Source organism: Macaca nemestrina, chromosome 4, assembly GCF_043159975.1.
Source record: "Macaca nemestrina isolate mMacNem1 chromosome 4, mMacNem.hap1, whole genome shotgun sequence".
In the NCBI taxonomy this organism is placed as follows: domain Eukaryota; kingdom Metazoa; phylum Chordata; class Mammalia; order Primates; family Cercopithecidae; genus Macaca; species Macaca nemestrina.
In genome coordinates this window covers 477954-494498 of record NC_092128.1, presented here as the reverse complement: position 1 = coordinate 494498, position 16545 = coordinate 477954, and the positions used below count along the sequence as shown (strand labels likewise).

Here is a 16545-nt window from a genome sequence, read left to right as displayed (position 1 = left end):
TGGCCTACCAAAGTGCTGGGATTACAGGCGTGAGCCACGGTGCCCAGCCTCTATATGATTTTTGATCCATGATTTTAATTAGAATTATGTAACTTTTATTGTAAGCTTTCTCCAGTTATCAATTAGAGATACAAAGGGTATGAGTAAGTACAATAAATATACAAAATGTTCTTCTAAGCTTCCTGACCAGTGACTTCTTTAATAGAAGAATACAGTGGCCTCATTATCCTATCTGCCACGCCTTTATCCTTTTATTTATTTTTATTTAAAAATTTTTTTTCTTTTTTATTATACTTTAAAGTTCTGGGATACATGTGCACAACATGCAGGTTTGTTACATATGTATCCATGTGCCATGTTGGTGTGCTGCACCCATTAACTCGTCATTTACATTAGGTATATCTCCTAATGCTCTCCCTCCCCCAGCCCCCCATCCCACAACAGGCCCCAGTGTGTGATGTTCCCCTTCCTGTGTCCAAGTGTTCTCATTGTTCAATTCCCACCTATGAGTGAGAACATGTGGTGTTTGATTTTCTGTTCTTGTGATAGTTTGCTGAGAATGATTTCCAGCTGCATCCATGTCCCTACAAAGGACACGAACTCATCCTTTTTTATGGCTGCATAGTATTCCATGGTGTATATGTGCTACATTTTCTTAATCCAGTCTGTCATTGATGGACATTTGGTTCGGTTCCAAGTCTTTGCTATTGTGAATAGTGCTGCAGTAAACATACGTGTGCATGTGTCTTTATAGCAGCATGATTTATAATCCTTTGGGTATGTACCCAGTAATGGGATGGCTGGGTCAAATGGTATTTCTAGTTCTCGATCCTTGAGGAATCGCCACACTGTCTTGCACAATGGTTGAACTAGTTTACAGTCCCACCAACAGTGTAAAAGTGTTTCTATTTCTCCATAGCCTCTCCAGCACCTGTTGTTTCCTGACTTTTTAATGATTGCCATTCTAGCTGGTGTGCAGTGGTACCTCATTGTGGTTTTGATTTGCATTTCTCTGATGGGTAGTGATGATGAGCGTTTTTTCATGTGTCTGTTGGCTGCATAAATGTCTTCTTTTGAGAAGTGTCTGTGCATATCATTTGCCCAGTTTTTGATGGGGTTGTTTGTTTTTTTCTTGTAAATTTGTTTGAGTTCTTTGTAGATTCTGGATATTAGCCCTTTGTCAGATGAGTAGATTGCAAAAATTTTCTCCCATTCTGTAGGTTGCCTGTTCAATCTGATGGTAGTTTCTTTTTCTGTGCAGAAGCTCTTTAGTTTAATTAGATCACATTTGTCAATTTTGGCTTTTGTTACCATTGCTTTTGGTGTTTTAGACGTGAAGTCCTTGCCCATGCCTGTGTCCTGAATGGTATTGCCTCGGTTTTCTTCTGGGTTTTTATGGTTTTAGGTCTAACATTTAAGTCTCTAATCCATCTTGAATTAATTTTTGTATAATGTGTAAGGAAGGGATCCAGTTTCAGCTTTCTACTTATGGCTGGCCAGTTTTCCCAGCACCATTTATTAAATAGGGAATCCTTTCCCCATTTCTTGTTTTGTCAGGTTTGTCAAAGATCAGATGGTTATGAATGTGTGGTATTATTTCTGAGGGCTCTGTTCTGTTCCATTGGTCTATGTCTCTGTTTTGGTACCAGTACCATGCTGTTTAGGTTACTGTAGCTTTGTAGTGTAGTTTGAAGTCAGGTAGCATGATGCCTCCAGCTTTGTTCTTTTGACTTAGGACTGTCTTGGCAATGCAGGCTCTTTTTTGGTTCCATATGAACTTTAAAGTAGTTTTTTCCAATTCTGTGAAGAAAGTCATTGGTAGCTTAATGGGGATGGCATTGAATCTATAAATTACCTTGGTCAGTATGGCCATTTTCACGATATTGATTCTTCCTATCCATGAGCATGGAATGTTCTTCCATTTGTTTGTGTCCTCTTTTATTTCATTGAGCAGTGGTTTGTAGTGTTCCTTGAAGAGGTCCTTCACATCCCTTGTAAGTTGGATTCCTAGGTGTTTTATTCTCTTTGAAGCAATTGGGAATGGGATTTCACTCATGATTTGGCTCTCTGTTTGTCTGTAATTGGTGTATAAGAATGCTAGTGTTTTTTGCACATTGATTTTGTATCCTGAGACTTTGCTGAAGTTGCTAATCAGCTTAAGGAGATTTTGGGCTGAGATGATGGGGTTTTCTAAATATACAATCATGTCATCTGCAAACAGGGACAATTTGACTACCTCTTTTCCTAATTGAATACCCTTTATTTTTTTCTCTTGCCTGATTGCCCTGGCCACAACTTCCAACACTATATTGAATAGGAGTAGTGAGAGAGGGCATCCCTGTCTTGTGCCAGTTTTCAAGGGGAATGCTTCCAGTTTTTGCCCATTCAGTATGATATTGGCTGTGGGTTTGTCATAAATAGCTCTTATTATTTTGAGATATGTTCCATCATTACCGAATTTATTGAGAGTTTTTAGCATGAAGGGCTGTTGAATTTTGTCAAAGGCCTTTTCTGCGTCTGTTGAGATAATCATGTGATTTTTGTCTTTGGTTCTATTTATATGCTGGATTAAGTTTGTTGATTTGCATATGTTGAACCAGCCTTGCATCCCAGGGATGAAGCCCACTTGATCATGGTGGATAAGCTTTTTGATGTGCTGCTGGATTCGGTTTGTCAGTATTTTATTGAGGATTTTTGCATTGATGTTCATCAGCGATATTGGTCTAAAATTCTCTTTTTTTGTTGTGTCTCTGCCAGGCTTTGGTATCAGAATGATGTTGGCCTCATAAAATGAGTTAGGGAGGATTCTCTCTTTTTCTATTGGTTGGAATAATTTCAGAAGGAATGGTACCAACTCCTCCTTGTACCTCTGGTAGAATTCGTCTGTGAATCCGTCTGGTCCTGGACTTTCTTTGGTTGGTAGGCTATTAATTATTGCCTCAATTTCAGAGCCTGTTATTGGTCTACTCAGGTCTTCCTGGTTTAGTCTTGGGAGAGTGTAAGTGTCCAGGAATTTATCCATTTCTTCTAGGTTTTCTAGTTTATTTGTGTAGAGGCGTTTATAGTATTCTCTGATGATAGTTTGCATTTCTGTGGGGTTGGTGGTGATATCCCCTTTATCGTTTTTTATTGCATCTATTTGGTTCTTCTCTCTTTCTTCTTTATTAGTCTTGCTAGCGGTCTATCAATTTTGTTGATCTTTTCAAAAAACCAGCTCCTGGATTCACTGATATTTTGAAGCGTTTTTTGTGTCTCTATCTCCTTTAGTTCTGCTCTGATCTTAGTTATTTCTTGCCTTCTGCTAGCTTTTGAATGTGTTTCCTCTTGCTTCTCTGGTTCTTTTAATTGTAATGTTAGAGTGTCAATTTTAGATCTTTCCTGCTTTGTCTTGTGGGCATTCAGTGCTATAAATTTCCCTCTACACCTTGCTTTAAATGTGTCCCAGAGATTCTGGTATGTTGTATCTTTGTTCTCATTGGTTTCAAAGAACATCTTTATTTCTGCCTTCATTTTGTTGTGTACCCAGTAGTCATTCAGGAGCAGGTTGTTCAGTTTCCATGTAGTTGAGTGGTATTGAGTGAGTTTCTTAATCCTGAGTTCTAGTTTGATTGCACTGTGGTCTGAGAGACAGTTTGTTATATTTTCTGTTCTTTTACATTTGCCGAGGAGCGCTTTACTTCCAACTATGTGGTCAATTTTGGAATAAGTGCGATGTGGTGCTAAGAAGAATGTATATTCTGTTGTTTTGGGGTGGAGGGTTCTGTAGATGTTTATTAGGTCTGCTTGGTGCAGAGTTGAGTTCAATTCCTGGATATCCTTGTTAACTTACTGTCTTGTTGATCTGTCTAATGTTGACAGTGGGGTGTTAAAGTCTCCCATTATTATTTTGTGGGAGTCTAAGTCTCTTTGTAAGTCTCTAAGGACTTGCTTTATGAATCTGGGTTCTCCTGTATTGGTTGCATATATATTTAGAATAGTAAGCTCTTCTTGTTGAATTGATCCCTTTACCATTATGTAATGGCCTTCTTTGTCTCTTTTGATTTTTGTTGGTTTAAAGTCTATTTTATCAGAGACTAGGATTGCAACCCCTGCCTTTTTTTGTTTTCCATTTGCTTGGTACATCTTCCTCCATCCCTTTTTTTGAGCCTATGTGTGTCTCTGCATGTGAGATGGGTCTCCTGAATACAGCACACTGATGAGTCTTTACTATTTATCCAATTTGCCAGTCTGTGTCTTTTAATTGGAGCATTTAGCCCATTTATATTTAAGGTTAATATTGTTATGTGTGAACTTGATCCTGTCATTATGATGTTAGCTTGTTATTTTGCTCGTTAGTTGATGCAGTTTCTTCCTAGCATCGGTGGTCTTTATAGTTTGGCATGTTTTTGCAATGGCTGGTACTGGTTGTTCCTTCCCATGTTTAGTGTTTCCTTCAGGAGCTCTTGTAAGGCAGGCCTGGTGGTGATAGAATCTCTCAGCATTTGCTTGTCTGTAAAGGATTTTATTTCTCCTTCACTTATGAAACTTAGTTTGGCTGGATATGAAATTCTGGGTTGAAAATTCTTTTCTTTAAGAATGTTGAATATTGGCCCCCACTCCTGGCTTGGAGAGTTTCTGCCGAAAGATCTACTGTTAGTCTGATGGGCGTCCCTTTGTGTGTAACCCGACCTTTCTCTCTGGCTGCCCTTAACATTTTCCTTCATTTCAACTTTGGTGAATCTGACAATTATGTGTCTTGGAGTTGCTCTTCTCGAGGAGTATCTTTGTGGTGTTCTCTGTATTTCCTGAATTTGAATGTTGGCCTGCCTTGCTAGGTTGGGGAAGTTCTCCTGGATAATATCCTGCAGAGTGTTTTCCAACTTGTTTCTATTCTCCCTGTCACTTTCAGGTGCACCGGTCAGACGTAGATTTGGTCTTTTCACATAGTCCCATATTTCTTGGAGGGCTTGTTCATTTCTTTTTACTCTTTTTTCTCTAAACTTCTCTTCTCGCTTCATTTCATTCATTTGATCTTCAATCACTGATACTCTTTCTTCCAGTTGATCAAGTCGGTTACGGAAGCTTGTGCATTTATCACGTAGTTCTCGTGTCATGGTTTTCATCTCTATCAGATCGTTTAAGGACTTGTCTGCATTGGTTATTCTAGTAGCCATTCGTCAAATCTTTTTTCAGGGTTTTTAGTTTCTTTGCGATGGGTTTGAACTTCCTCCTTTAGCTCAGAGAAGTTTGGTTGTCTGAAGTCTTCTTCTCTCAACTCATCAAAGTCATTCTCTTTCCAGCTTTGTTCTGTTGCTGTCGAGGAGATGCGTTCCTTTGGAGGGGGAGAGGCGCTGTGATTTTTAGAATTTCCAGCTTTTCTGTACTGCTTTTTCCCCGTCTTTGTGGTTTTTATCTACATTTGGGCTTTGATGATAGTGACATACAGATAGGGTTTTGGTGTGGATGTCCTTTCTGTTTGTTATTTTTCCCTCTAACAGTCAGGACCCTCAACTGCAGGTCTGTTGGAGTTTGCTGGAGGTCCACTCCAGACCCTGTTTGCCTGGGTATCAGCAGCGGAGGCTGCAGAAGAGTGAATATTGCTTTGCTGTCTGATCGTTCCTCTGGAAACTTCGTCTCAGAGGTGTATCTGGCCGTGTGAGGTGTGAGGTGTCAGTCTGCCCCTAGTTGGGGATGTCTCCCAGTTAGGCTACTCGGGTCAGGGACCCACTTGAGCAGACAGTCTATCCGTTCTCAGATCTCAAACTCCGTGCTGGGAAAACCACTACTCTTCAAAGCTGTCAGACAGGGACATTTACATCTGCAGAGGATTCTGCTGCCTTTTGTTTGGCTATGCCCTGTCCCCAGAGGTGGAGTCTACAGAGGCAGGCAGGCCTTCTTGAGCTGTGGTGGGCTCCACCCAGTTCCAGCCTTCTGGCAGCCTTGTTTACTTACTTAAGCCTCAGCAATGGTGGGTGCCCCTCCCCTAGCCTCGCTGCTGCCTTGCAGTTAGATCTCAGACTGCTGTGCTAGCAATGAGGGAGGCTCCATGGGCGTGGGACCCTCCGAGCCAGGCCCGGGATATAATCTCCTATTGTGCCCTTTGCTAAGACCCTTGGTAAAGCGCAGTGTTAGGGTGGGAGTGACCCAATTTTCCAGGTGTCGTGTGTCTCGGTTTCCCTTGACTAGGAAAGGGAATTCCCTTCCCCCTTGCGCTTCCCGGGTGAGGCGATGCCTTGCCCTGCTTCAGCTCTCACTTGTTGGGCTGTACCCACTGTCCAACACGCCCCAGTGAGATGAACCCCGTACCTCAGTTGGAAGTGCAGAAATCACCCGTCTTCCATGTTGCTCACGCTGGGAGCTGGAGGCTGGAGCTGTTCCTATTTGGCCATCTTGGCGCAGATCCCCTCACCTTTATCGTTTTAAAAAGCAATTTTTGTTTTTGAGACGGAGTCTCGCTCTGTTGTCCAGGCTGGAGTGCAGTGGTGTGATCTCCACTCACTGCAAGCTCCACCTCCAGGGTTCACGCCAGTCTCCTGCCTCAGCCTCCTGAGTAGCTGGGACTACAGGCGCCTACCACCACTTTTGTATTTTTAGTAGAGACGGGGTTTCACTGTGTTAGCCAGGATGGTCTCCATCTCCTGACCTCATGATCCGCCCACCTTGGCCTCCCAAAGTTCTGGGATTACAGGCGTGAGCCACCATGCCCAGCAAAAGCAATTTTTTTAGAGATGGGTTCTAGCTGTGTTGCCTAGGCTGATCTTGAACTCCTGGCCTCAAGCTACTTCAGCCTGCCAAATGGATGGGATTAGGATGTGAACCACCATGCCTGCCATACTTTTATCCTTTTCAAGATTGGATCATCTCCTTTCTGCTCCTGGAAGTAGTGGATTCAAGTGATTACTTGTAAATACCTTTTTCAGCCCAGGACTCTCCTTTCCAGAGTGTTAGTCCTGAGGGACTGTGTGATGAGGCCACAGGAGTTTGACGACAACGTGCTGAGCTTTTTCTCAGCTCTGCCATTTGTAGGCCATCTGGGTGAGCAGCGTTACCTGCCTCCCTGTGTGGTAGGTGCTGAGATAATCACAGCACGCTTCTCCTGGCCCCACGTGCAGCCTGACTGGCTGCCATCACCACAGCCAGGGCCCCCAGTGCTATGCGCTGCTTGCCTACACCCAGGTCTGACTCTTAACATTAACTTGATGACTTTTTTTTCTCTTCCCTTTTTATATCTAGTCAGTAAATCATAATTTTTCCTACCCAGCACTAGTGATTTTATTTTTTTCCCATTCCAATTCATTTTACGGACCACAACACATTGTTCTGTTAAACATAACACTTTTTTCTGATTAATTTTGTAAAGTTTTTGTTTCTGTTTTTGAGATGATGTCTCGCTCTGTTGCCCAGGCTGGAGTGCAGTGGCGTGATCTCGGCTCACTGCAACCTCCACCTCCTGGGTTCAAGTAATTATCCTGCCTCAGCCTCCTGAGTAGCTGGGACTACAGGTGTGTACCACCACGCCCAGCTAATTTTGTATTTTTAGTAGAGACGGGATTTCTCTGTGTTGGTTAGGCTGGTCTCTAACTCCCAACCTCAGGTGATCCACGCACCTTGGCCTCCCAAAGCGCTGGGATCACAGGCGTGAGCCACCGCGCCTGGCATAATCACCCTTTTATATATACGTTTATCCATTTTCTTTACATTTAATTATCTAATTTACTAAAAATAGCTGGCCAAAATAGTTATTTAAAAGATACTTGTGGTGTAGATGCTATTGTTAAATTTTCAATCCATTCTTGTTTTATGGGGTTTACTAATTATGCTTACTTCATTCCCATATGTTAATAAATGGTTATGGGATTATTCTTTTGTTTGCTAGAATGGTGAACACAGAAATCGAGGTGCAAGCTCAAAAAGAGATGGGACCAGCAGCCAGTAAGGATTGCGTGCCCTGTGGTCGACCTTGACGTGTGCCGCTCTCGTGGAATGCTTCAGGGAATTTTCTTACTGGCTCCAGTGGTGGCCAGTCTGTGGGAATCAGTTATACTTCATTTTCTCTAGATTTTACCCCTTAGCCCCTCCAAATGGGTTGGTATGTTTTAGGAATACTAGAGGAGCTTGGAAACTTATTATGAAATTATTAGTTTTTTATTTTGCCTTTTAAATTAATTATATTTATTTTTATTTTTTCCATTTTAATATTATTGTTTCTATTTATTGCCTCAGGATCTGTTTTTGTCCTTTTTAACATTTGCTCATGCAAAATTAGAAAATTGGTACTGACTTTGGGGAGAATAATTCACTTGGGAGCCTCTTCATGTGCAAGAGGGCGTCCTCCCTGCCTGAAGTTAAAGATCCACAGGTGGGCGGTTTTGCCCCTTTACAGACCTGAGCAAACCATTCTGGTTCACAGCCACTAAAAACAGTACATGCCGGCAAGTCCCCCTCTGCCCATTGTTTGTCGCTTGTGAACACCCAGGACGGAACATTCCACCCTGATGCCTTGGCAGAGACCCCCAGAGCTGGGGGTGGGGGTCAGCCTTGGTTGGAATTTCCTGTCTACCTTTTAGTTGCAGTGTTGGGTGGCCTTTCGCTAAAGCAATGATGATAAATCCTGTGTCATGTGGGTTTTGCGAAGATTATAGATTAATTGGAGTTTCTGTATAAACTCTTTTTTTTTTTTTTTTGAGACAGAGTCTCACTTTGTCACCAAGGCTGGAGTGCAGTGGTGCGATCTTGGCTCACTGCAACCTCCGCCTCCCAGGTTCAAACTGTTCTGCCTCAGCCTCCCGAGTAACTGGAACTACAGGCACACACCACCATGCCCAGCTAATTTTTGTATTTTTGGTAGAGATGGGGTTTTGCCATGTTGGCTAGGCTGGTATCGAACTCCTGGCCTCAAGTGAGCCACCCACCTTGGCCTCCCAAAGTCTGGGATGACAGGCGTGAGCCACCGTGCCTGGCCTAAACTCTCATATATAAGCCTTAGACTTTAATTTGTTCTTTCTGACAATCAGATTTTGTAATCCTTTTTCAAAGATTAGAAAACCCAGGTTAAATGTCTTACCCAAATTTTTACAAGTTTGGGCAAAGCTAACACTTAAACCTCGGGTGTCAGTTCCTGGGTTTTATACTGCATGTCCACTAGAAGGCACAAGAAGACTCTTTTGCTCAATTCAGTACTTTTGTTAAACCACATGGTATATTGGTATGAATGAAAGTTTAAAAATTGAGAATCAGTTTGATATTTTGCACATCTTTATTTTAGGTCCTAACTAACATGAAATGTGATTTAAAAGTAAAACATATTTCAAGATAAATCTTTCTTTTAGAAATATCTTTTATTTTATATTTGTATTACATATTATATATTTTATTTTATATTTAATATAAAATAGTATTTCAGACAGACCAATAAAATTATAGAAAATTTCTAGAACTCTGTTTTTTGAGATGGAGTCTTGCTCTGTTGCCTAGGCTGGAGTGCAGCGGCATGATCTTGGCTAACTGTAACCTCCACCTCCCTGATTCAAGCAATTCCCCTGCCTCAGCCTCCCAAGTAGCTGGGATTACAGGCACATGCCACCATGACTGGCTAATTTTTTTGTATTTTTAGTAGAGATGAAGTTTCACCGTGTGCCAGACTGGTCCCGAGCTCTTGACCTCAGGCAGTCTGCCCACCTCGGCCTCCCAAAGTGCTGGGATTACAGACATGAGCCCCGCACCCGGCCAAGAACTCCTAAAGAATGTAGATTTGCACTCACACACAAGTTTGTTAAAACACGTAATTTCTTCTCTGGAAGATATTTTCTGTCTTGAATTATTGCTAAAAGAGTAAGAATGCTAGGAAGACTTTAACATTTATTGCTATAATAAAACATGCTTTGCTAACCTGCAACAGTTTTTTTTTTTTTTAATTATTTTTTGAGAAAGGGTCTTGCTCTGTCACCCAGGCTGGAGTGCAGTGGCACAATCATGGCTCACTGCAGCTTCAAACTCCTGGGCTCAAGCAATCCTCCTGCCTCAGCCTCCCAAGTAGCTGAGACTACGGCATGTGCCACCATGCCAGGCTAATTTTTTATTTTTGTAGAGATGGGGTCTACTCTGTTGCCCAGGCTGGTCCCGAACTCCTGGCCTTAAGTGATCCTCCTGCCCCAGGCTCCCAAATAGCTGGGATTACAAGTGCAAGTCGTTGCCCCTGGTTATAGTAGTTCTTTTTTTTTTTTTTTTTTTTTTTTTTTGAGACGGAGTCTCGCTCTGTCGCCCAGGCTGGAGTGCAGTGGCGCTATCTCGGCTCACTGCAAGCTCCGCCTCCCGGGTTTACGCCATTCTCCTGCCTCAGCCTCCCGTGTAGCTGGGACTACAGGCGCCCGCCACCTTGCCCGGCTAATTTTTTTGTATTTTTAGTAGAGACGGGGTTTCATTGTGTTAGCCAGGATGGTCTCGATCTCCTGACCTCGTGATCCGCCCGTCTCGGCCTCCCAAAGTGCTGGGATTACAGGCTTGAGCCACCGCGCCTGGCCTATAGTAGTTCTTAATCGTATCAAAATATTGTTAAGAACTTTCACTGATATGGAAAATGTTTTATTTTTTAAAAGCGCTCATTTAGAAGTAAATTTTGATTTTGATTATGTTTGCTTTCCAGGTATGCTGAGAATTTAGTAAGGAATCACGGAAAAGATAAAGATTCAAGACGGAAGGTAAGGCAGTCTCCACTGAGGATACATCAATTTTATGGTACATTCAGATTAGCCATCATCTTAGTTTGGGCTTCCCCTTGAAAGCAGAGGCTGAGACAGGGCTCATTTGCAGATGGTTTATTTGAGTGGTGATTCCAGAAGGCACACTAGAGACTTACTTTAGGCTAGAAGACACAAATAGGTTGAAAGTAAAAAGCTGGACAAAGAGAATCTGTCAAACAGCAGCTATGAGAGGGCTGGACTGGCTATACTAATATCAGATAAAACAGATTTTGAGACAGAAAGTGTTACTAGAGATAGACAATTCAGAATGACCAAATAATTAGTTCAGCAAGGAGATGTAACAATTGTAAATGAATATTTACCTAACAAGAGGGCCCCAAAACACAAGCAGCAAAACCTGACAGAATTGAAGGGAGAAATAGACAATTCACAATAATAGGAACTTTAGCACCCCACTTTCAATCACAGATAGGACAATATTTTATGGTAACAAATTAGGTAATTTAGATGAACGGACAAATTCCTAGAGACTATCAGTTACTAAAACTGCTAGAAGCAATAGGCTGAGCTGACCTATAGTAAGTCAAGAAATTATGTTTATGTTAAGAATCTCCCCACAAAGTAGCTCGGGCTCTGACGGCTTCTCTGGCAAATTCTACCAAGCACATGTTATTAATAGACACTCGTGACTAACACACACGCGTAATCCCTCTCCTTGCATAATTGTTTCCATGTGTTAAGCTACCTTGTGACATGTATTTATGCACCAGGAGAATTGTACCCTGTGCTGAGCTTGTCACTTAGCACATCAGCGTTTCTCCACAGTCTTCATTATCTCCACCATCTCCAATAGTATCATAAGAGGAGTCTTCATAACGATTACTTAGTAACTAAAATAGCACACTGTGGAGTTAGGGTTATTATTAAACCATTTTCCTCTTTTTTTTTTGTTATTACAGATAACGTGGCAAGCATATTTTGAATTTTATGAATTATTTCTGGAGAATAATTTTTTCTTTTTTGGTAGTTATCTGAAACCCATGACCTTGAGATAATCATATTTAACAATTTTCTGCCATATATATATATATATATATATATGCTGAGTTGGAGTCTTGCTCTGTCTCCCAGGCTGGAGTGCAGTGGCGCGATCTCAGCTCACCTCAACCTCTGCCTCCTGGGTTCAAGTGATTCGTGCCTCAGCCTTCTGAGTAGCTGGGATCGCAGGCATGCGCCACTGCACCCAGCTAATTTTTGTATTTTTAGTATTTGGCCAGGCTGATCTTGAACTCCTGACTTCAGGTGATCCACCTGCTTCGGCCTCCCAAAGTGCTGGGATTACAGGCAGGAGCCACCGCGCTCAGCCTTCGTGCCATATTTTTATGAATTGCTTTATTCTATATCCGTACACAAACATGATTTTACATAAATTAGGTCATACAGCACCTGTTGTTTTGACGCAGATGTTTTATTTATTTAATTTTGGTGGTGGTGGTGGGATTGCTTATTATCTGGCTATAGCCACACATTTACCACAGAAAAAAAAAGACCTACAAATATTTCTCATATAATCTTTTATAATCATATATTGGTATGTATATTTGGGAATTTGGAAGCCAGTTTTAAACGTTTACACACACACACACACACACACACACACACACACAGCCCTCCTGTTCTTCCTAGTTCATTGTGGAAATCCCTCCAGTTTGGATGTTATAGATCTACTGTGTTATTTTTGTGGATACATTTCTTGAAGTGGAATTGTGGAATTATTGGATGAAAACATATAGATTTATTTTCCTATTTTTTTCATGTTCCCCAATTTTTTCTCTAAGCTCCAGGTTGGCATTGTTAACTAGAATTATAACGTGAGCCACATTTATAATTTTAAATTTTATTTTTTATTTTTATTTTAAAAAATATACCAGATGTTCGAGACCAGCCTGGGCAGCATAGGAATTCCTCATCTGTATAAAAACAACAACAACAAAAAATTTTAAAAAGGCCAGGTGTGGTGGCTCAGGCCTGTAACCCCAGCACTTTGGGAGGCCAAGGCAGGGGCATCACCTGAGGTCAGGAGTTTGAGACCAGCCTGACCAACATGGTGAAACTCCATCTCTACTCAAAATACAAAAATTAGCCAGGCATGGTGGTGGACTCCTGTAATCCCAGCTACTTGGGAGGCTGAGGCAGGAGAATTGCTTGAACCTGGGACGTGGAAATTGCAGTGAGCCGAGATCGCATCACTGTACTCCAGCCTGGGCCATGGAGCGAGACTCTGTCTCAAAAAAAAAAAAAAAAAAAAAAAATAGAGGTGGGGTCTTGCTGTGTTGCCCAGACTGGTCTCGCACTTCTGGGCTCAGGTGATCCTCCTGCCTCAGCCTCCTAAAGTACTGGGATTACAGGTGCGAGCCACCACACCTGGCCTATAATTTTACATTTTCTTATAAACATACAAAAGAAACATGAATTAATTTCATAACATCTTATATAATCCAATAAATCTAAAATAGTATCCGTGCAACCTATAATCAGTATAAAAATTATCAATGAGGTAGCCAATGGGATATTTTACATTCTTTTATTTTTCTTTTCCAGAGCAGTAAAATATATGATGTGTTTTTTTCTAGAAAAATTTCAGTTCATTGTGAACGTATTTAACAGCTTGTTTTGGCTCTGATTAGATCCACATTTTACAGCAGCAACACTGAATTTATCTTGATTCAATTCTTCAGCATTTATGGAGTGCCTGCTATGTGCCAGAATAGTTTTCTGGACACATGGAAAGTTCTTTTTCTGTTTTCTTCATGAATAATACATTATATTGTCACCAGTTTTAGACACTGCCTAGTTTTGGGTAGTCACTTGTTTTTTTTTTTGAGACTGAGTTTCGCTCTTGTCGCCCAGGCTGGAGTGCAGTGGTGCGATCTCAGCTCACCACAACCTCTGCCTCCTGGGTTCAAGAGATTCTCCTGCCTCAGCCTCCCAAGTAGCTGGGATTGCAGGTACCTGCCACCCTGCCTGGCTAATTTTTTTTATTTTTAGTAGAGACGGGATTTCACCATGTTGGCTAGGCTGGTCTCAAACTCCTGACCTCAGGTGATCTACCCTCCTCAGCCTCCCAGAGTGCTGGGACTATAGGCGTGAGCCGCCATGCCTGGCCTGAGTAGTGACTTCTAAGTGCATAGATCTTCCTAGCGTCGTTGATAAAGGTGACATTTGCAAGGCTTTTTCTTCATCACACACAGGGATCCGGGCTTCTTGTGTGTCCTTTTATCCGGTCCTCTCACTGCTGCTGTGAAACAGGTGCCGTAATTCTGATTTTTCAGAAGAGAAAGCTGAGGCACAGAGGGTTGAAGATACTTGCTCTAAGCTCTAAGTCACACAGTTTGTCAGTCCCAGGGTGGGACCCGCATCCCAGAGCGCGAGTTTCGCAGTCTGTGCACCTGTGGAATCTCACCTGTGTCCTGGCTGCTGAGGGCCGGTGGGCTCTGTGGGGAGCTGTGTGGCGTGCGTGTCTCCTGGAATCTCACCTGTGTCCTGGCTGATGGGGCTGTTCTCTCTCCATTAGCATGGCCATGAGGAAGGTTCTTCCGTGTGGTGGAAGCTGGACCAGAGGCCAGGAGGCGAGGAAACTGTGGTAAGGAGAGTACTTCGTCTTATAGTTTTGCAATCCTGTCCCAGCACAGACTTCCACTCACATTTCCTTGCTTTCCTGTCAGCATTTTACTAGTGTAATTATTGTCCCTTTCAGATAGCAGGGACAGATGAGATTTTCATATGAAATTCACACTTGGAGTTGTTTGAAGTCCTTGATCTTGTTGAAAGCCATCTGGGTTGTGGGGGTCAAGGAATGTAACTGGGTTGTGTGCACACCGTCAGGTACTTGAGCCTCTTTCTTTCTGGAAGAGGAGAGGATTTTGCAAAGAAATTGGAGAGAAGAGGTTTAGGGTGAATGAACAGACAGCCTTCTCATTGTTGTTCTGTGTAAGTTGAAGAAAGTGAGGAGATTTGAAGACACCTAATAGAGAAATCACAAAAGACATGATCCAGGCCATGGTTGCTGAGAATTATACAAGGTTATAAATAATTTTCAGAATATATATGCAAAACCGGAGAGATCAAGAAATTGTAAGTATCCTCATATGAGGGAAGAATTGCGGACGAGGCCTCTGAAGGACATAGTGCAGAGCTTGATGGAGAGCACGTGGGGCTCTCCTTGGGCGGGTGAACTCCTGGTAATGGGGGTTTCTTGTTCCTTCTCAGGGGTGTGTCCCCCAGTGTGGTTCTAGCTCTGCACAGAAGTGACGGTGTCTGCTCCATTCCCCACTGTTTCCTCACCTGGCTGAGTACCTGGCCCACACTAAGTGTGTTGTGAGTGTTTGCAGAGTGGATGAATTGTAGTTTCAAAATCCTGGCCAGACATAGGACATGACTAAGCGCCACTGGGTCTGCTGAGTTGAGCAAGAATAAGAAATGTGATGCTATTAGTTTTCATTTAAAATTCCTGTTTTTGTTCTTTTTGTCAGTCAGCAGGTGTTGTATTTATTGATACAATAAATGTATATATTATTTAATATAATGTACAATGACTTTATATGATAATGTGCCACGAGGACCTTATTTATTTTTTATAAGACTTTATTATTTTTTATTTTATATTTATTTTGAGACAGGGGCTCGCTCTGTTGCCCAGGCTGGCACAATCATAGCTCAATGCAGCCTCAGACTCTTGGGCTCAAGTGATTCTCCTGACTCAGCCTTTCGAGTAGTTGGGACCATAGGCATAAGACACTACTCCTGGCTAAGACTTTATTTTTTTTTTAGAGCAGTTTTATGTTTCCATCAAAATTGAGAGGAAGGGGCTAGGCGTAGGCTCACCCCTGTAATCCCAGTACTTTGGGAGGCCGAGGTGGGCAGATCACCTGAGGTCAGAAGTTCGAGACCAACCTGGCCAACATGGCGAAACCCCATCTCTACTAAAAATACAAAATTAGCGGGGCGTGGTGGCGGGCACCTGTAATCCCAGCTACTCAGGAGGCTGAGGCAGGAGAATTGCTTGAACCCAGGAGGTGGAGGTTGCAGTGAGCTGAGATTGAGCCGTTGTACTCAGGCCTGGGCAACGAGAGCAAAACTCCATCTCAAAAAAAAATATATTGACAGGAAGACACAGAGATTTCCCATATACTCCCTCGCCCCCACACATGAATAACCTCCCCCATTATCAACATACCCTGGCAGAGTGAAGCCTACATCGATGTGTCATTATCATCGAAGTCCAAGATTTATGTTAGGGTTCGCTCTTGGCCTTAAACATTCTGTGGGTTTGGGCAAATGGGCCGTGATGTGGATCCACCACAGGGCATCATGCAGAGTGGTTGCACTGCCCTAAAAACCCCTGTGCTCCGACTGTTCATCCCTCCCTTCCCCCTTATTCGTGGTAATCACTGATCTTGTCTGTGTCTGTATAGCTTTGCCCTTTCCGGAGTGTCTTATACAGCCACTCCTCAACGTATGACAGGGTTACATCCCAGTAAACCCATAGTAAGTTGAAAGTATCGTGATTTGAAAATGCATTTAATATGCCTAAACTACCGAAGCTTAGCCCAGCCTACCTTAAATGTGCTCCAAACACTTATCTTACAGTTGGCAAAATCATTTGACACAAAACCTATTTTTTAATAAGGTGTTTAATATCTCATATAATGTATTGACTGCAGCACATTGTAGAGTGTTGGTTGTTCAGCCTCTTGGTCACGTGGCTGCCTGGGAGGTGTGGCTGCTGCTGCTGCCAGCATCATAACAGTATCGTACCACATATCATACCACATATTGTACTGCATGTCACACCGCATATCGTACC

General features: G+C 42.4%; 1 protein-coding gene across 8 annotated transcripts in view; it reads left to right on the top strand.

Moving 5' to 3' along the window:
* The window catches only part of DYNC2I1 (dynein 2 intermediate chain 1), a 110464-nt gene that overhangs the window by 24787 nt on the left and 69132 nt on the right, over positions 1–16545 (top strand). For 6 of the 8 annotated variants that reach the window (XM_024790703.2, XM_011729939.3, XM_011729940.2 and 3 more), the window contains exons 6-8: positions 7856–7911; positions 10622–10676; positions 14254–14322. In XM_024790703.2, coding sequence (XP_024646471.2) covers positions 7856–7911; positions 10622–10676; positions 14254–14322 — 180 coding nt within the window. Of the gene's footprint in view, positions 1–7855; positions 7912–7937; positions 8069–10621; positions 10677–14253; positions 14323–16545 lie in introns of those variants that run through there. The other 2 variants (XM_024790704.2, XM_011729943.3) reach the window with 2 other exon arrangements.